This window comes from Mirounga angustirostris, unplaced genomic scaffold, assembly GCF_029215605.1.
Source record: "Mirounga angustirostris isolate CCGP_5_RB_7025 unplaced genomic scaffold, mMirAng1.0.hap1 SCAF_8, whole genome shotgun sequence".
In the NCBI taxonomy this organism is placed as follows: domain Eukaryota; kingdom Metazoa; phylum Chordata; class Mammalia; order Carnivora; family Phocidae; genus Mirounga; species Mirounga angustirostris.
Window position 1 is genome coordinate 128,693,323 of NW_026991716.1, and position 20,952 is coordinate 128,714,274.

The following is a 20,952-nucleotide window of genomic DNA, read 5'->3' on the forward strand; positions in this document are numbered from 1 at the left end:
AAGCACCCCCGCTTCTTCCTCCTGCAGGCAGCTCCTCACCCTGCCCCCCCAGTCACATCCTTCTCCATGATGGATTTTCTCTCACTTCAAAGTGTCTCCTCCCTCACCTGACAAGGATCAAAGCTGGGCCTCCAGCCACGGGGTACTTGTCATTTTTTTCCTGTAGGTAACAGCACAAGGAGAACCTCTACTTTTAGGCCAGAGGTGAAAAGATATACTTTCAGTAAAATGGAAATTGCCAGGGGCCAAGAGGAAGGGAATATAGAGCTTGGGTTTGGGATGATGAGAAAGTTCTGGGGAGGGATGGTGGTGAGGGTTGCACAACAGTGTGAATGTACTTAATACCACTGAATGGTACACTTAAAAAGTCTTATGTATGTTTTACCATAATTTTAAAAAAAAGACATACTTTCGAAAAGTGTTTCCAGCCCTAGAAAACTGTCTTCATTCCCTAGAATAATTTTGGTCATAAGGTTTATTGTTTATTATATGCAGTAATATTCTAGGCAGAATATCAGCAGCAATTGGATGAAAGTATACCTAAAATTCTTACCCACATGCTTTTCATAGCTGTTGGAGAAATAGCTAATGTTGTGGGTTAATTGATTAAGTAGCAGTGTGGGGCAGATACAGAAGAAAATCCTCAGAATGAATTATTTAGGAATGCGTGAGAAAAAAATGAGAACCATGTCATTATTATTCCTAGAGAATTACATACTGCTTGGGATCTTCATCTTCTCCTCAAAAAACAAAAATAGAAAGCATATGATAAATTTGCAGAGGGTCAGGAGGAGACCCACAGGGGTGATTAAAGAGTTGATAAATAGGACATATGAACAAAAGTCAAAGAAATTGGAAATACCTGCTATTTTAGGATGACTTAAAAGAGAGCTTCAAATAGTAGCTGTTGTGGTGACCAAAGGACAAGAGTGCGTGTTGTTAAGAGAAAAAGAAAATATGGCCTGACTTCTGTGCTCTAGTCTGTAGGCACAGCACAGAACCTACCCTCATTGTGGTCAGCACAATTGTTTAGAGTTTAATAAAGACCAAATTAGAAGTACAGATTAAAAAATAAAAGGAAGTGGGCGCCTGGGTGGCTCAGTTGGTTAAGCGACTGCCTTCGGCTCAGGTCATGATCCTGGAGTCCCTGGATCGAGTCCCGCGTCGGGCTCCCTGCTCGGCGGGGAGTCTGCTTCTCCCTCTGACCCTCCCCCATCTCATGTGCTCTCTCTCTCTCATTCTGTCTCAAATAAATAAATAAAATCTTTAAAAATAAATAAATAAAAGGAAGTAAGTCTGAAGACAACTGCTAAAGGAATTTTCAAGAAGACACACACACAAAAGAATTTAAAGGAATTAAAATTGAAGCTGAAAAGGCTTAAAGTTGTTTAAAAAAAAAATCTATAAAGAGAAGCCAATTCTTTATGTTGAGTGGATCAAACAAAAGGAAAAGCGCATAAAGGAAGATTAGGAATTTTGGCTGGGTGTACCAAAGACTCCTCAACTGTCAGGTTGGCTTAATAGGATGGGCTTCACCTGGAGGCTCTGGAAATGTTCTCTTCAGAGCTGAAAACATAAGGCAGAGTGTTGTGCTGTGTGAGATTGGGTGGGGGTGCAAAGTATTCTCTCTCTCTCTCTCTTTTTCTCTCTCATACAAGGAGCAGTAGTAGGTTCAGGGGATTGAGAGACCTTCTAAGGGTGACCAGAAATTCTGACTAGAACTAAGAAGTGTGGAAGGAGGAGAAATTGACCTTGTGAGAGGGTAGGATGAGGGGGGAAATTTGTTTCCCCGGGACACACGGGTGATATGCTGGCCTCTTTTGTATAACTGACATGCCACCCCAATTTTGCCAGTTTGGGAGGGAGTTCTGTGTCCTAGAAAAAGGACTGGGGCTGGCAGCCTCCCTTCCAAGTACTGACCAGGCCCGACCCTGCTTAGCTTCCAAGATCAGACGAGATCGGGTGCGTTCAGGGTGGTATGGCCGTAGACTGGGGCTGGCAGCCTGAAACCATTATTACTGTTGATTTCTGGAAAGAGGGAGATATATATCAGACATCTCTCTACAGTTAAAAATTTCGTGAGTGGCTATTATATTATCTGATACTTAAGAATAAATTCCTAAGCCATCTAGAACTTCTGTTTGGGAAAATTATTCTGCAAATCTTGCATTGGGCTACAACGTGCAATTAGGAGCAAGTCACCCATGCTCAAGAAGCCTTGTGAGTCCTCATGTCCACAGTGTTAGGGGGAAGATGGCTGTGGCTAGTTTGAGAACTCTCTCACGATGGGAAGCTGTGCATTGATTCACATGGTTGGGCAGTTCTGCTAATTAGCAGTGATGGTCACTCTTCACATGAAGTTGAAGTAGAGTTGAGGTTTTTTAAAGCATGATGCAGTTGCTGGGGGTTTAATTGTATTCACATCTGGTAGGCATGCTTTGTCTTCCTGATCCTTAGCTTTATTACTTTAGTTGCTGCTTATTATAGATAGGAGACTCAATTTAATTAAAAAGAGGACGATCCATCCAGGATGATAGCGGCTAGCCGGCTTGGCACAGCTGATTTCTGAGGCTAGTTGGTTGCCGTGTTCATGCAGATGCACGGATGTCACCTGCATACATCTGGGCGCTGACGAGATTCGTACTGACACGGCTAGCCTTACTCATGAGCAGCGTGTTTTCCAAGGTGGAGTCGTCCAGGAGTCCAGACTGTCATTCATGCAACTTGGTGCCCGAAATTCCACCCCTGGAGAGTCGTTTCTTTTTGTACCTTTGGATTCTTCTCTCTGAAGGTTCGCTTTCAAAATGCAGATAAACTGAGGACAACGTTATGTGCATTAATACACAAAAAAGGATCGGTGGCTTGTTATGTCGACTTTCCTCTACAGCAGAGCCCTGTGATAGCAACAGAAACTTACCAGCTTAGAAGCATACACCCAGGCAGTCACGTCTTCATGGGTTGAGCACCTACTGTGTGCCAGGCACTGTGCTAAGTGACCTCATTCCCTGCTCCAGGAGGCAGTCTGATGGGAGAGGCAGACCTGGACACACAGTGCTGGAGAGAGGGACGGACACAGCATGGGACTGACCTGCTCAGGTCTGTCCATTTGTTTTCTCTGAACTTCTTCTGACCCCTGGTAGAAGGTCAGGGCATCCTCATCAGAAGGTCATGGGGTCACAAGGTAAAAGGAGCCTGTGGGTCCTTCAGAGCAAGACCTCTTTGCAGAGCCTGGAGTGTTCTCCCAGTCTTCTCGGGGTTACTGTTTTCAAGCGGGTTGAAGAAAAAGGGGAGGAATCCTTAAGAACAAGTCAGCGACCTCATCATTTTGCCTTGGGAAGGCCTTGCCCTCGGGCTAGCATTCAGAGCATTTGTCCAGTCCCTTTGTGGAAGGCATTAAAATGGAACACCTAGATATTTGTTTTATTTTTATCTAAAACCACTCGCCATCGCTTGGGGATAATTATATTGATTTCTGCTGTGTTCACAATGTCCCTTACATTATTACTTTTCTCAACTCTGGAATTTTGTCTCCATGGTTCAGAACACAGCTTCTGGAGCCAGCCTGCCTGGGTTCGTAGCCTGGCTCAGCCACGAACTACTCAGGCCCCGGTGTAAATGGGGATGATTATGGTTTCTACCCCATGGAGATGTTGTGAGGCTTCTGTGAGTTGGTCACAAAAGGTGTTTACAACAAAGTGACTTCATAAATGTTGTGTGTGTTTAATAAATGTTGGCTGATATTATCCACTTCCTGGAGAGTACCTTACCTGAGACTGTTCGAATCAGAATGTAGAATAAAGCACCGTCTCACCCAGCGAGGGAATCAGAATTTATCAAACATTCTGGGAGGGCCAACCACCTGCCAGTGTGTCTGTACCAGACCCTGGGAATACAAAACCCAACCCAGCATGCCCCCGCCCCCCGGAGCCCACAGCCTAGTGAGAAAACAAGACAATGTCTACACCTCCCTGCTGACAAATCCAGTCGTTTGCATAGAGCCCCACCACAGTCCTCCCAACCTCCCAGCAGGTACCTGCAGATACTTCCTGCACATAGTAAAATACCCACCGGGAAACGCTCCTTGCCGATGACATTGTTCACTGGGACCTTAGTGCATGGGGGTCCTCTCATGATAGTATGTGACCTAGAGGGGAAACAGTGTCTACGTGGGCTTTATTTTCCTCCAGAAGTGACGGGTTGTAACCAGCTCCGTGTCTGTGTGTGTGTGTTAGGTTTGGAGGAGACCAGCCTGTCTACATCAACATCATTAGAGACCCCGTCAACCGGTTTTTATCTAACTATTTTTTCCGTCGATTTGGAGACTGGAGAGGGGAACAGAATCACATGATCCGCACCCCCAGCATGAGACAGGAGGAGCGCTACCTGGTAAGTCCTGTCGCATCGGCAGAAGCGGTCCCTCCCCTGCCCCGGGCGCGCCCCTGGAGGCCGGGAAGCTCTCCTTCTCCTTCCCCATGGCATCCCCGTGGCATTTCCATGGCATTTCCATGGCACCCTCCTTGGGGATGAAGTTTTTGCCAGTGAAAGGCTAATTGTCCCAGATGACCCAGATCCTGATGAACATCTTCTCAAATGACTTTCTAATCTTGTTTTTTGCGGTTTGTCTTTAGTGCTAGGTTTTAGATCCTAGAGAAGAAACAGCCTTTCCTAGAGGATCCTGACAGGTGCTGTTGGCATTTAGATGTGTTTAAGAGTCTCTCTGAGAGGGTCACAAAGTGTTTTCCTGTGAGAGAGGGGTGTTTTCAGAGGAGACCCTGCAATTCCATAAACGATGTGGGGACACAAGGCTGACTGTTTACCGGTTGTCTGATGTCAAGTCCGGGTTCTTGCCACCACGGCACGACAGAGTCAGGCCGTCTTGGCAAAAACTATCTGATCTTTCTGGACCTTGTTTGGGGACCGCTCAGCTCCATGGGGATGTGAACTTTGACCCCACTAGCTGTTTCCATAGTGCAGAGTTGGGAACAAAAAATGGAAGGTCGAGTGATGCATCCTTCCGCCAACACCAGAGCCAAAGTACATTTCTCGCCTGCTTGTGACCTAGACTGACAAAAGCTTGCTGAGTAAAGAGGGGTCCGTGCACCTCTGTTCCCAGGGCAGGACAGTGGCGCAGAGCCTGAGCCCACTGCTGCCAAGGCCACAGAGCGTCCTTGTAGCTAAGGACGAGTGTCGTTACTCCCAGGTCCAGCCAATGACCAAACCTCTCTTAATTTTTAAAAATGTAATAAGAGTATGTGTTTGGAGGATGGGAGCATTTTGGATGATGTCACTTTCATGTCTTAAAATCCACGAGTGCAGTTGAGAAAACTGAGATGCACGAAGGTTTTGTCTTATCTTGTGCAAAACTCTCACTCACAGATGGGCCAAGACCAGAAACTAAGCCTCTTCCCTCACCATTCAAGATTTATTCAACTACCTAGTGCTTTAATGAAATATTTTTAAAGCGGCTCTTACGCTTTTTTTGGAATTTTGATGGCAGAAACTCTAATCTTTTTCTTTAAACTATGTGTTATGAATATGGCTATATATTTTTTTCTCAGCAACAAATACATTTTCAGAGTATAGAACCCCTTACCAGTGATGTAGGCAGGCCAGGTCCCAGGACCCAGAGCGGAAGTCCCGCAGGACCAGCCAAGAGGGTCCTTGGCTTGACGCAAGATGGAAATCAAATGCGAGCCAGCAGGAGGTGAAAGCAGACTTCATTGAAGATCTGTAGGGAAAGAGATCTAGATGGAGCATCCGGGAGATTTGGAAAGGAAAGAGGGAGTCTTGTCTTTGCTTGGAGTCTGGGGTTTTTATTGGTAATTATGGTCTGGTGCATGTGTCGTCTCAGACCTCCAGGAACTGGTCGGAACAAGGACAGGGTCCAGGGGTCCTTCATCAGTCGCTCATTCCCCGAAGCCAGTGGTCCTGGCATGGAGATACCTAGCACCAGGGGTCTGCAATAGGCACATGGTGCCCCTGTTCACTCCTTAGATACCATCTTTTGTGGTGGAAAACTCCAAAGATGTCGTCATCCCTTTGTCCCTTGCAGGGAGGACATACATGAAGGTAAGGCATGTGTAGGGAGCGGGGGCAGGTCCTAGCAAGAATGGGAGCAGGAAAAGAAGCAAAGGGGAGAAAACCAGCCTTTTCTTTCATGGGGCCCCTGCAGTGGGTGACCTTGTGGTTCGTTCAGAGATCAGCAGGGAGAACAGTGTGGCTGGTGCAGAGTGAGGGGTGGGGCCTGGAGAGCGGCAGGAGGAGAATTCAGAGAAGTCAGGCTTGGAGACAACAGATCATGTATAGCCCAGGGAGTCACTCTACTTTCTCTAAGTGAGCTGAGAAATAACCTGAATGACCCCAAAGCCAACACACCTTATCAGTGATTCTTTCTCCCGAATCTCTGTGAGGAAGAAATCCCAGCAGGGGATATGTTATCCCATCAGCCCTCAGACATTCTCAGCAGTTCTCCACCATCTTTCTAGGGGTCAGGACCTCCCTCCGGCTCTAGACCTATGTCTGGCAGATCCCTGGACGCTTTCCCTGCAAGTCTCCCAAGGCTCCTGACACTCAAAGTGTCCACACGGCTCTATTGAAAATGGAGTTTGTGGGATGGTGACCTCAGAGTTACGCAGTGCACAAGCTACACAGCTATGTAGGGAGGTCCTGATGTTCTTCCTCTGTGCTCTCACAAAGTTCTGTGCTGGTGATGTTATTTTTCTGGGTAAGGTCTTGTCTTAACTTCTCTCCTGTCCTCCCAACATTCTATAAGCTCTTTCAGGACAGGATAGGATCAGAGTTCCATCTATGTCCCTGGCACCCAGAAGAGGGGCTGAAATATTGGAGGCCTAAGTAGCATTCTACTTACTAAAAAACAAACACATATTAATATGGAAGTTGAGGGCAGTTCTCTAGGTTTTTCTACCTTTCATGTTTTTGCCAACCTGGAAATCATTGCCGATAACATAAGTCTTCACACGTTCACACACACAGTAAGTCGTAATCATTCGCCAGAGAAGTTGTAAAAGGGAGAGAAAAAAATCATGGTTTAAATTAAAAAAAAAAACAAACAAACAAACCCACAGAGTTATTGAAAGCTGCTAGTTGAGGCAAATCTATGTTTGAAGGGCAGGGAGCTGCTTTTATGGTGTGATTTGAGAGATTCTGGGGAAATTTCCCGGCCTGGAATTCTACCCTTAGAGATTTGCAGGGGCCCCTTTTCCCAGTGTAAGCGCCGTGTCCTGGGAAGGGCCTACGTCCGATGAGCTCATGTCATTCCTTGGCAGGGCCCCAGCAGGAGAACACTGGGTTACCCAAAACAGCAGAAGGAGAAATCAGGGGAGCCTGGAATAGAGAGGGGAGCCCAAGGGACACGTGACTCCTTCATGACCTGGCCCCAGCCTGACCCGGTTAGAATCTTTAATTGTTCAAAGGATAGTTTGTTTATTTGGAAAGAAGACAGTCTTTTGCCTTTTTTTTTTTTTTTAATAGCTGAAACTTTTTATTTCATCTCCTTGGTCCATTAAACCCTTGAAATAAAACTGCCCCCTTTCAGAGCCTGTCCTCATTTTGGCAAGCCCAGGTGGTCAGTTGTTTGACTCAAAAGAGGGTGTTGTTTGTGTCTCGGTGGGGTGTAGGGCAGCTGTGAGGAGACCGCTGGCCCCTCTGCGAGGCCCTCCCCTGGGGGCGAGGGCCTGAGAGGGGGTGCACAGGGGGACCCCACACCCGAGGAGGCCGGCGGGGCAGGCCACCCCTGCGGGGCAGCGTGATAAGGCCCCTCCCTGAACACTGCACACACACAGAGTCACGGTGGCTGGCCCAAAAGGGGGCTACTGGTGTACCCACATTATTCCAGATCTCAGCGCTCAAAGCCACTTGCTTTATCCAGTTGCCAAAAATCAGGCAGTTCTGCTCCTGGCCCTGAGCCTTGCAGCGCTGCTTAGCATACAGCTGAGAGAGGGCCAGGGCCTCTGAGCCTGCTGAGCGGGTGAAATAATATCATCTTGTGATGCTGGGTGGTTTGGAAGAAAGTGGAAAAGGGTAAAGGGATCCTAGGATGTGCAGGGACCTTGGAGGGCATGAGGAAACTCTTGTTTCACAGGCGTAGGAATGGGGCCTGGGTCTAGGGGTGGGTCAGAGGCCCCACCAGGAGTAGAAGCCTGGCCTCAGCTCCACGACTATATTGTTGGATCGCTGGGACCTGATGTTTTACTTCCTGCATAGTAAATGGAGAAGAGGACTGGGCTGGGCCAAGTCCTATGCTTTTTGAGCAAAATCATTTTGTCTGACACATCTTTACAAAGACACAGCCGTTATAACGTTTTTTCCCCCCCAAAATATTCAAGCATCTTATAGCTAGTTCCCATATTTTCTGGAAGCAATTAGATTTTCTAGAAGTTTCTATTTCCAAACCATGCTTCACTTGTATTCACCAAAAAATAATTTTAAAATAAATTATTGCTAGAACGGATACAAATTCAACTTCTAGCAGCCATGCCGTGAAAAGGCACTTCTCTTGGGCTCATTTCTCTTTGTCCAGATCCAGAAACTTGGCTGCCCAGGGCAGAGGTGGCTGCCTTCGTTTTTGGTTTTAGAATCATAAGGTGAGCCAGAGTTGAGCACAGGCTCACTGGGGTACATCCCAGCACAGGAGACTCTTCTCCAGCTGGAGTCCAGGCTCCTTTATTTCCAAGGCAAGGAGATACCTGGCACCAGGGACATCGTTAATGAAAGAATGAAGGCTGCTAATGAAAAGCAACTATTGTGATTGACAAGCGAGGGAGAGCATCTCAGGCCTGCAGAAGCCACTCCCTTTTCCAGTTGCTGAATTTCCCTGCAAATGGATTTCTTGCCTTGGCATTTCCACTCAGTTATATGTGTGCGATTTCTGCTTGCTGTTTGCCTTAAAACCTGGCCCTAGGAAGTTTCATGGTAAAATGTTCTGCAGAGATACCAGTTTGCACTTTCAAGCTCCCAAGAATGTCAAGTTGGCCTCCTGACTCAAACTTATTGCAAATGCACTAGGCGACCCTTCCACGAGATGATCCTCCATTTGAGGAGCCGGGAGAGGAGGAGATTTTCCCAGGGAGGAAACTGCCTCTGTGATAGTGTTTATTCGGCTTGGCTGTAAAACAGGGAAAGTAATGCATGTTTAAAAAAAAAAAAAAAAGATGCATAATTTACAGCTTCTTAATTCATAAAGAATTCAGTGAATCATGTTGGCCCCATTGGATTCTGGAGAAGTCTGAAAACTGGCCAGCGTCAGCAAAGGTTTTCAGAAAGCTATGCATTTTAATCTGCTTGAAAGTTTTGGACTCTGAACGTCCTTTAGCTTTGGAAATGTATATCTGAAATACTCACTTCTGGAAATTTCCACTCTGTCCTGACCAGCTGAGGCTGTCCTGTGAATGAAACCTCAGGCTTTGCCTCTGTCTCTAAAGCATCCTTTTCCTTAACAAAAGAAAACAAATAAGGGATTTGGATGATCTGCTTTTTAAGTATTTCGATAAATATGTCCTCCTAATTTTTAAAAGTAGAAAAGTAATACTCCGTCTCCAACTAGTTCAGATTTGGCTTACGATTGTGGCTGGAGATAGCAGCCTCGCTGGGTGACCGAGCCAGTGATTAAGCCTCTGTGAACCTTACTTTTCTCATCTCTACGATGGGGACATCTTGCCCCCCTTTGCCTGTATCACAGGGTTGTTGGGAGAATAAACTAAGCATTCTACACAGAAGCGCTCTGATGGCTGAAAATCTCCAAAACATGTTTAAGCACCGGTGCTTTCATTCCCCTGGCTCTCTTCGTGGCTCCCCAAGACCTAAAGAGACTATTTCTCCTGCAGACAGGGGCTCCTGTTCTCATGCGGCTCAGGCCGTGCTGGGCCGTGTCCTGAACCGTGAGGTCCACCTCTGCCAAGGTCTCAAATGGCCCCACTAGGCCCCTTCCCCCGGGAATCTGTTTCTAAGGAAACTGCTTCTCTTTGTGTTCCCAACAGCTGAGGACACGTTCTGATCCCAGCCCACTGGCGTAGATCTGTCCCGTGTTTATTTGCTTGGAAACCTAAGCAGCTGCGGGCACAGGGCTGTAAGTCAAGGAGCAACATACCGCCGGCCCCTAAGGCACGGAGAGGAAAGGTGTGCCGGAACCAAAGGCTCTCACGTGCCGTCGGAGCCGCCCAAAGGACAGAGGAGTCCCCGCTCGAGAGAAGTGTTCTTGAATCCCGTTTGTCCTGAGGTGTGTCAAGAGCGGTCCCAGGCACTGTTAGAGCCAAAGCCACGTGCGGGACTCAGCAGTACGTGGAGTGCCCCCGGGAGCCACCAGCAAACAGACGATGCTGTTGGGGGCGCCTGGGTGGCTCAGTCGTTAAGCTTCTGCCTTCGGCTCAGGTCATGATCCCCGGGTCCTGGGATCGAGCCCCGCATCGGGCTCCCTGCTCGGCGGGAAGCCTGCTTCTCCCTCTCTCACTCCCCCTGCTTGTGTTCCCTCTCTCGCTGTGTCTCTCTCTGTCAAATAAATAAACAAAATCTTAAAAAAACAAAAAACAAAAAAACAACGATGGTGAGCGCAGGAGGAAGAGAGGCGGGAGAGTTGAAAACAAGGATGGGTCTTGGAGAAAAGGCTGGCTAGGAGCCTTGGGAGGGGCCGGCAGAAAACCCCCAGCTGCTGCTCGAGATGCCACCAAATAGCCCCCGCCCTGCACGTGGTGTCGTGGGTTAGCTCACTCATCCTCCAGCACCCCCTGGGGTAGGTATTAGCGCCCACCCCTCGGCCCCCTTTTACAGGCTCAGAACGCCAGCCCTGAGAGGCTACGTGGACAGGGTCAACCTCCGAATGCGAGGCAGTTGCATTAGGCCACGTGGGTTACAAAGAACTCAGATCCACCCGGGTTGCCTCGGGACAGGGGCCGGGGGAGCAGAAACGTGAGAGTAATTACTAAGATGTGTCTGGTGATGAGGACAGAAGGACGGCCACGGCCAGCAAAGGCCAGGAGGTGCCATGCAGAGCCTGGCCCGTGGGAAGGGCAAGGGGCAGAGTGGAGGCCAGAGGGAGACTCACAGAGGGAGACTAGGAGGGGCTCAGAATTGGAGCAAGGTCTAGCCACCACGTTATGTCGGCGCCAGGCTGCCCAGGGGTTGCCAGCTCCCTGATCAGCCGCTTGCTCTCCTCTCCCCAGGGTCACTGGCCTCGTCCGCTGTTCCCACAGTAGTGCCTGGTGTTTCTCTTTAGCTCACATCCCAGGCCCTGAGTGACCCTGATTTGTCCAGTTGGTCACTCTGTCTGGTCGCGTCCTACGTCATGTTCAGCTGCCCCTGACCCAAGTCTCCTCTCTGCTCTGGTCAAGGGGGTCGTCAGATGTGGGGGGCAGGATGGAGCCTGTACATTAGCTTCCCATTGCCGCTGTGACAATTTACCACATACTTAGCAGCTTCAACAACAGAAATTTCGGATGTTACATTTCTGTGGGTCAGAAGTCTGACAGATCTCACTAGGCTAAAATCAAGGTGTTGGCAGGGCTGCATTCCATTTTGGAGGTTCAAAGGGAAGACTCACTTCCTAGTTCATTTGGGGTGGGCAGAATCCATATCCTGTGGTTGTAGGATTGAGATCCCCTTTTCTTGCTAGGGATCCAATGAGCACCATGCCCATTTTCTAGAGGCATCTACGTTCCTTAAAATGTGATCCCCTTTTTCCCCCTTCAAGGCAACCAGTGGTGAGTTGGGTCCCTCACCTGCTGCAAATCTCTCTTCCTCCTCCCACCTCATTCCTTTAACCCAGCTGAGGAGGGTTCTTCACTTTGAAGGGTTCATGTGATTATATTGCACTCACCCAGAGAATCCAGAGTAATCTCCCCATCTCAAGGACTGTAATCTTAATTGCATCCACAGAGTCCTTTTTTGCTATGTAAGATACCATACTCACAGGTCCCAGGGATTACGGTATGGACATCTTCAGGGCCTCTTATTCTGCCTGTTACAGAGTCGCCAAGGACTGCAGGTCCTGAGGGGCCTGTGGAGGTGATGTGAGCTTGACAAACATTTAAAGCTCGACTCGTCCCATCCATAGGTGGGGGCTCACATCTGCTTTGCCCTACGGCATGCCACCATGCAGTGGCACCACACGATAGCCTCCTTGCTTCTGGTCTGCAAAACCAAGAGTCCAGTCATACCTTTTGGTGGTTTCTCCTTCTGCTAGTGACTCACCCATCCGTCCATCTATCTGTTCATTCGTCATTCATTATTCAATAAACATTGATAGTACTTTCTGTATGTCAGGCACAATAATAGAAACTGGAGGTAAAATATTGAGCAAAAATAGACTCTGTGTCTATCCTCATAGAGCTCAGAGTCCTATAAGTGAGACGGGCATTAATCCCCAAACCACACAAATGCATGTGAAGTAGTAACTGCATCACATCCTATAATGCAGAGACATGTCACCATCCAGGCATAGAATGGGACACTGGGCATGTCTGGAGGTCAGAGAAATGATGGTTGAAATAAGACCTGAAGGGAAAGAGGAGAAGAACATCCAGATATAGAAACCAACGCTTGCAATGGTCCTGCGGCAGGAGGGAGCACAGAAAGCTGAGGGGGAGAACGAGGGAAGCTGGAGCAGTGTGAGCACAGGGAGGAAGGAGAAAGCTGAGTCCAGTAATGTGGGCAGGCGGGGGTCAGGCCCTGTTAAAGAGCACTGGGAAGACACTCAGGATTTAGAGCAAGGGAGGCATGTTTACATGGGATCCTGAAACTTTCGCATTTTGAAAAAAAAAAAAGGCTACAAAATACAAAACAGAGAAGGACTCCAAGCATATGTAGGTAGACCAGTTAGTTCAAGGTTAAGTGTACAGATCTAATTGAGAGATAAATCAAGGAGCGAGAGAGTATTACGGAGTACTGACCACGCACAAGGAGCAGTCCGGTTTGGAGCAGGGGTGGTGATGGAGGAGCATTTACAAACAAGTGTAAAACTCCTCACTGTCCTTCCAGTTGTTAACTGCCTGGCTAGCAACAGAAGAACCAAGCTTGAAAACCTTACCGCCAGCAAGGAGAGAGGTAACAGCTCAGTGCAGCAGCGCAGAAATTGTCACTGGCTGGGATGTGTTTAATTAGCAAAAGAATAATGCAGAGGCAGAGGCAGAATTCAGGTGAGGAAGATAATCAGGGAGAGTCGGGGTCCTTGCGGGGAGGCTTCCTAGCCCAGGTGGGAGCTCAGTCTTCAAGGATGGACGTAGATTAAGGAGGGGTAAGGGTCAAGAGGACCAGAGGAGTGGAGTGTCTGTGCAAAAGCCTGAGAGCCTGAAGCTTGCTCTTTGGTGAGCTGCACAGCTTGGCTGGAGCAGAGGGTTTCGGGAGGTGAGGAGCTTTGGGACGGATGAAGCAATTCTCCAGATGGCCCTGAGCCGGGGAAGCAGCATGCTTTCCTGATGGAAGGTCCCAACAGGAGCATCAAACCCAGGGGCTGCCCAAGCACAGCCAGGTGCATCCGCTGGCCACCTGTCAGCTGAGCTCATCTGCTCCTGACCCCGCCCCTCACTGTGAGTCAGTGGCCCCTGCAGCTGTCTCTGCGCTGGGGGCTCAGCTCTGCACCCCTGCTGGGCCAGTTGGCTCAGATTCACAAAGGTGATGGTTCTCAGCCTGGCCACGCATTGGAATCACCTGGGGGGCTTTAAAAACCACTGATGCCTGCCTCCCACACCCAGCAGTGCTGGCTTAATTGATCTGGAGTGCAGCCTGGGCTTTGGGATTTGTTGAAAGCTCTGGAAGTGATGCCAACATGTAGCTAAGGTTGAGAACTATGGAAGGATAACAGCACACCCACCCATTCTGGGCTGTATTAGCAGGAGCTCTTCTCGCCGAGAGACGCATCTCCTGAGTATCTTCTGGAGTCTTACTTTCTGTATCCTCCGCCCATTTGAAAAAGCTATATTTGCCTTCCCCTCAGAAATGTGCCTACTTGTAAGGCTTTGAACTGGCATGTGCAAATAAATGTCATTAAAGAAGTCTGATGGTATAGTGCAAGGTTTGTTGTATTTATGTATGCTTGCACATGTGTTGTCAGACTTTCTTCTAAATCGAAGTGGGTAATATTTATTATACAGAAGCCAAAGAGTAAATTCTATGTACATTTAAGATCTCACTTTGCAGAGCCCTGCTTTAGGCAGTAAAACAGAGAGTGAGCACTCTGATGAATAAAATATTTTATCAGGAGGACATCTCCACTGCCACTTCTTCAAAGCAACATGTATCACTCTTTAAATGCCAGCCAGTTTATACAAATACATATACATGCTAAGTAAAAAGACATGGGTTAATAGAACTACACTTTAAATGCCGAACTACACTTTAAGTGTTCTTTAAAATAATGCGCCCTCATGGCGCTTGCTATTCAAAGGAGTTATGGGGTGAAGTTTTATTATAAAGTAAAAAAACTAACGGCTCAGTTGATCTGTGTTAAAATTTAGAATTTCATACCCTGCATTTGTTTTTCAGAACCTGGCACACCTCTATAGTTGTCCTCAATTTGCTTTGCCAAATTGTAATGTTTTTTCCTCTGCCCCTTCGTTTCCCATACACAGCATAAATTCCCCAAAGGCGGGATGACCTCCAAACGTGTTCTTAAAAATATTTTGCCAAGTCTGAAGACAGACAGGAAGAGTAAAAGTGTAAAACATCTAAGAGATTTATTGGAATCTCAGCTCGAATCCTAATCGCAAGTACTTATGAAAATGTCAATACTAACATGAAATAGCTGGCATTTTTTCTAATAAATGTAAATTGCATTAGATGGTGCATAATTGGAAAAATGCTTGCTTTGCTTGGGCTCACTCAAAACAAGCCCCAGAATTTGTTAGCGGCAGGGCCTGGCCCTCTAATGTCTGGAAATATAAGGACAAATACTTTTGACTGCAAGGAGGTTAGAAACTAAGAAGATGGCCTGGCTGACCATTTGGCACCATATCCAGACCCTCTTTCTAAAGCATGGGGCGTGATGTAGATGTTAGCATGAGTATATTCTTAAAAAGAGGTGGCTGCATCTGGCTCTTGGTTTTGGCTCAGGTCATGACCTCAGGGTTGTGAGATCAAGCCCCATGTCAGGCTTCACACTCAGCACGGAGTCGGCCTGAGACTCTCTCTCCCTCTCCTCTGCCCCTCCCCACTGCGCTCAAGCACGCATGCGCACGCTCTCTCTCTCTCTCTCAAATAAACAAATAAATCTTAGAAACAAAAAAGAGGTAGCTAGATGGGAACTGAGGAGTGGGGAGTCAAGAGCATGCTAAGTGCCTTGGAGCTTCAGGGCCATCTTCAGTAGAAGCAGGTATAACAGATGGTTGATCTCCTGAAATGCAACAGGAAGTTATAGAATAAATACTCATGCCTGGAAATTGTGATGGTCTTAGCTCTAACTAGTTTTGCAGAACACACTTAACAAACTACTTCAGTTCCCTTTTATGATTGACTAATGAGGGTCCCAGACAGAGTAGAACTGACACCAGCAAATGTGACTTGATGGGAATTTAAGAGGAAGTTTGATCTTATCCCACATGATATTTGCATTGATCTTCTAGGAACGCAGCCAGGAATGAATGGGACAGTTGGCGAGTGAACTGGCGATAAAATTATGCAACCTGTAGGCACAGACCACTTTTTCTCTGACCCTAAGCTCATGAATATATTCGTGGTTGAATGAAAGAGCATTAACCAAAGCCTACTCAACTTCGTGATAAAGAAAGCTTTTTAAAAATGGCTCTGCATTTTCTTTGACAAAGTAAAAAGACAATGGAGTTGTATCGACATTCAGCTCAGTGTTTCTATACTCATCTCCTTTTGCATTAAAGAGGAAGTAACACTGATAGGAATTTATAGTAAGATGACTGCCCCTTTGCCACCTGCGGAGTTCTAAACACTCACATCCAGTTTTTGAAATAAACTCACCTCTTGGATGAGCCTTGTGAAAGAATCAGCAGATGTATAAAAGAAGGCTATCAATTTTTTTTAAGAATTTTATTTATTCATTTGAGAGAGAAAGCAAGAGACAGAGTGCAAGCAGGGGGGAGGGGCAGAGGAGAGGGAGAAGCAGACTCCCCGCTGAGCAGGGAGCCCGCCACGGGGCTTGATCCCAGGACCCTGAGATCATGACCTGAGCCTAAGGCAGACACTTAACCGACTGAACCACCCAGGCACCCCGGAAAGTTATCAATTTCAACAAGAGATGGAGGAATCTTTGATGACGATAAAATCTCAGATATAAATTATGACATTCTCTAGCTGACCACTATTTTTTTTTAAAGACTATTTATTTATTTGAGAGAGAGAATGAGATAGAGAGAGCATGAGACGGGGGAGGGTCAGAAGGAGAAGCAGACTCCCTGCCGAGCAGGGAGCCCGATGTGGGACTCAATCCTGGGACTCCAGGATCATGACCTGAGCCGAAGGCAGTCGCTTAACCACCTGAGCCACCCAGGCGCCCCTCTAGCTGACCACTATTAACAAGAACCATGTGAGATTAGAAAGGTGACCTAATCCAAGACAATAAGATTAACCTCAACCAACTTTGATGGCTGCTGATCCTTATCTCCCCAGGAATTATTACTTGGTGTGGATTATATTTATTTTTTTACTTACTAATGTGTATTGCTTCTTAATTCCTTCTAATTATTTCATGGTTGTATATGTCTTATATTTTAAACTAAACTGTAATTTTAATTAAAAATGGACTAGGTGATAGGACATAATCTCCTCTTTTAATCTTAGCACCCATCACAGCTCTGTGGCCAAAACCTAACTTAACTTTCAGTACATACTTAATAACAGATACAAATGTACAAGGAGTTTGTCTCTCTTCTTCACTTGCATGTGAAACTTCAGCGCATTTTGAACACCTACAATGTGCCAGGCACTGTGATGGCAAGACGGCAAGCTGTAGTAAGACGGGCATCTGTTCCTACTTCCTGCCTCTACCACACACAAAGAAACCCTGTATTCCACTATTAGTGAGTGATACTCCTATCTTTCCATTCACCCAGACAAGGAACTCTGGAGTCATCCCTGCCTGCTTTCTTCCCCTGACCCCCCAACCCATGCACAATTAGACACCAACTTAGTCTGCAGTCCTTGTGAAAGCAGAGCCTGAGGCAAGGGCTTGGGTGAAGGGTGTGGGAATTTGGACAAAGATCCAGGGAATAGGCATGAGGTACTGGAGAGGGAAACAGGGAAGGCCAGTACAAGGGTGTGTCCTCACATTGGTCACTCCTTTGGAAATCAAGGAGTGGTTGGGGAAGAACAAGGGGAGCATTTACCCACTGATTTCATCCTTTGTTGTCAAGTTTGCCCCTTAACTCCTTCATATCTGGGCTCTGCACACGTGAGTGCCAGGTGGGTTCCTGTGGACGTAGCACTGAGAACAGAAAGCAAGGGATGTGTCGAGCTGCCGAGGCAGAGTTGCTCTTGTGTGAATCTGTGGCTACTGCAATGGCTATAGTAAAAAGTGACCATGAGGATGGGAGGTGGGGTGCAAGAGTGTCCAGTTCCCCTGCCAAGCCTGTTGGTTCTTCCTCCTTGACTTCCTTTGGATCAGCCTCCATCAGGGGTCATTCAGTAAACCCCCATCATTTCTCATCTGGATATCTGCAAAAGCCTCATGGGCTCAATCAACCTGTCTCTGGTTCATCTTCTCCCAATCCACAGTCATAACACCCAGTGTGCAAATCTGACATCATCATTCCCCTACTTACAACTCTTCCAGGTCTTTCTGCTCCCTAGATGTAAGGGATTTTATACCCATCAATAATATTATAATATTACCATTATTGTTTAATCAATATGCATCGCAACTGCATGTGAATCAACAATCATGTCAATAAAAAACTTCAATAGATAAAAGCATCACAAACCAATAGAGAAGGGATAGGTTAATCTGTACATAGTAAGGGAAAAAAGGACATGAGAATGAGCCAGTTCTGAGAAGAGGATGCAAGAAGCATGGTTTGATTAGCATTTATTCGGGAAAGCAAGAAGTCAAAGTTGGATTGGCACAAATTAGTGAGAGTCTTGAAAATCAGAGGAAGGACTTTAGTATTCATCACAGAAGGCAGGAGCACCAAGCTTCTTGAGCAAGAAAGTAAATAACATGGTGTAAAACGCCATTTCTAAGTTGTATGCTACACTTAGAAAGACTTTCTTCACCCTGAAGCGATTAAAAAAAAAAAAAAATTCTCCATGGGGTCTTCCAGGGTTTTTATTATAATTCATATTATTTAAATTAAAATCTTTGATTTATCTGAAACTTATCCTGCTGTCAGGTGTAACATATCAATCCAGTATCTTTTTCCCTCCCAGAGAACTAATAAATTATCCCAACAACTTTTATAGAATAATTTGTCTTTTCCACACTGAAGTGTCACTTTTAGCATATAATAAATTCTGGTTTTTGGAGGGACCTATTTTTTGACTTTTAATCTTGGTTCCTTCATCTGTGTCTTTAGGTACAGTAGTACACTGTTATATATCTAATCTCTTCTCATTAATCTTTTCCCCCAACCATCCTAGCTCTTTGTCTTTGTTAATTTTTCCATAGGAACTTCCAGATCCCCTTGTTCAGCTCCCCTCTTCTTCACATATATACCCAGAAAACCCTATTGTTACTTATTGGATTTACATTAAGTTTTAGGTTAACATATAGAGAATTGACATCTTTATGTCGAGTCTTATTGAGAATGTATTTTGCTTTTCCATTTATTCAAACTTCTGTCATATCCCTTTAGAGTATTTTAGAGGTGTCTTCATTTAGATCTTGCACTGTTAGGTTTATTTCTAGGTTATTTTATCTTTTTATTGTTGTTGCTATTGTAGCATATTATTATTACTATTATTCAATTCTGTGTATTATTTTTAACTCAGCCAACTCAATTCTCTTACTATTTCTCAATAAATTTTCAGGAAATTCTTTTCATTTACCAGATAAAATTGCATCATCCCCAGCTAATGATGATAATTTTTCTCTTTTGTCCAGTTTTTATAAATCTTATCCAGTTGCTTTTGTTTGTATCTCTAGAAAAGTGTTAAATATAGTGATGATAAGAATTGATTTCTTATAGAAACCAGATAATTGAAGTAAAAATCAAATTGCTATTATCAGTGTTTGATCATTTCTACTTTTTTTCTACGAGAGTAGAATGTTTAGAATCTAGACTGTTTGGAATTTCAGTTCAGGGAGAATATACATGGTGTAAATCCCAATGTCTAATGACAGAAAACCTAAGGAAAAGACAGTATTTTTCTAACCCTCTACCTTTAGATGTCATTTTTGGTAGCCACCACCATTATCTGGTGACCAGAGTGACTGCCTTCTCAGCAGCCTGTTTCTCTGGATCTAGAAGGGAAAGACAACATACTAGGGATAAATTCAATGTTGGAGTCCCTTTTGGAAGTCTCCGGACTGGATGTGATCTTGTTTCTTTTCTCATGGGTATGGTTTTCCTGGCAAGTCTGTTCCTCAGTGACCACATTTAATAAATTGTAATAAATGCAGAATGCATTCACCATTCACAATTTTGTAGTACCAAAGAGACATGAAAAGCAACTAGAGCCTGAGGGTGGAATTAGGTACACATTTTACTTTGCCTTTAATTATGAACAAATATAAAAATGAAGTGTTGCCAGGTCAAGATCATCTTTGGCGAGGTTGGGCCCATCTTTGACACCGAGACCACATGTCTCCCCAACTTCTGTTGTACAGTCTTCTTTGACTTCCTATGGGGCTGCTACGAAAGGACCAGAAAGTCCTTTGATGTAAACCTAAACACTTGAGAAAGGCAAGGACTCTTGGATTAGGACCCAGTACTTGGAGTAGTTTTCAGTCCATTGAACTACGAATATGAAAGCAAATAAGCCAAGATCCTTGGGAGGAAGCTTGACGGTGGACACTCAGGTGGATGATGCTTCTCATCGAAGTTTTGGACTTGAAAGCACTGTGGGACCGCTTCAAAATGACAGCCACTTCCTGCCATGCTCCCTCGCAGCCCTGTGTGGTCGGCAAGCCTGCCAGTAACCGCCTGTTATTTCTCCTTTACTTCTGGAAACGAAGTTGAAGTGAGAGAATAAACCCCCTCACTTGAATTGTTTTAATATGTTTCTGAGACTCACTTTGTCATTTCCGGCTGCTCCCCATCATTAAATTTAGATCAGTAATATCATAAATTAGTCGATGCCTTTTACCTGTATGTGCAAATCTCAGATGTGAAAGGCTGAGTGATTCTTTCTTTGGTTTGAACCGTGGGTTCTGTGTCCAGCCCTTCACAGATGAGCTTCTCCTGTCTCACAATGTTTCTTTCTTTCCACCAATGCTGGCACCGCATGTCTTCAGCCTTCCTTGGGTATCCTGTGAGAGTCTGATGCAGTCAGTCTCGTACATCTTGCCTGTCTTAGTTTTGCCCAATCTGCTCACGTATGTATTTAAAACTTTTGAATAATACACATACATCGCCAATCTATGGTAATCCTGATTCAAAAAAATAGTTCTTCATTCATCCAGTGCAATCTGCACTGGAACCCTTTTTATTTTTTCCTTTGGAATGCCTCTCAGATTTCCTCAGCTTCTCTCCATTGCTCCTGCCGACACCACAGTCTTTAATATCTCCCTCTACGAGAGCTCCCAACAGACCTCCTCTCGGCCGTGTTCCCTCCCTTGCACCTTTCTTAGCCCTGCCAGATGAGTTTTCCAAAGCAGCCCTTCACGTCATCGTTTAATCCCTTTCTCAAGAAGCTAGGTGACTTCTGCCTTCCGGGATGAATTCTAAAATCCGTTCAAAACTCTCACTAATCTGGACCTATCCTGCCTTCTTAATTTACTGCTTTCCCAATAACGCTTTACTGCTTTTCCATAAATGCTAATCAAACCAAGCTGCTTACATCCTCTTCCCGGAATAGGCTCATGTCCACTTCCATCCCTGCCTT

At 45.8% G+C, this 20,952-nt stretch overlaps 1 protein-coding gene across 3 annotated transcripts in view; it reads left to right on the forward strand.

The window, feature by feature from the left end:
- Positions 1-20,952, forward strand: part of UST (uronyl 2-sulfotransferase) — a 331,357-nt gene that overhangs the window by 190,936 nt on the left and 119,469 nt on the right. For all 3 annotated transcript variants that reach the window (XM_045865722.3, XM_064598203.1, XM_045865721.3), the window contains exon 5: positions 4,233-4,386. In XM_045865722.3, coding sequence (XP_045721678.1) covers positions 4,233-4,386 — 154 coding nt within the window. The remainder of the gene's footprint in view (positions 1-4,232; positions 4,387-20,952) is intronic.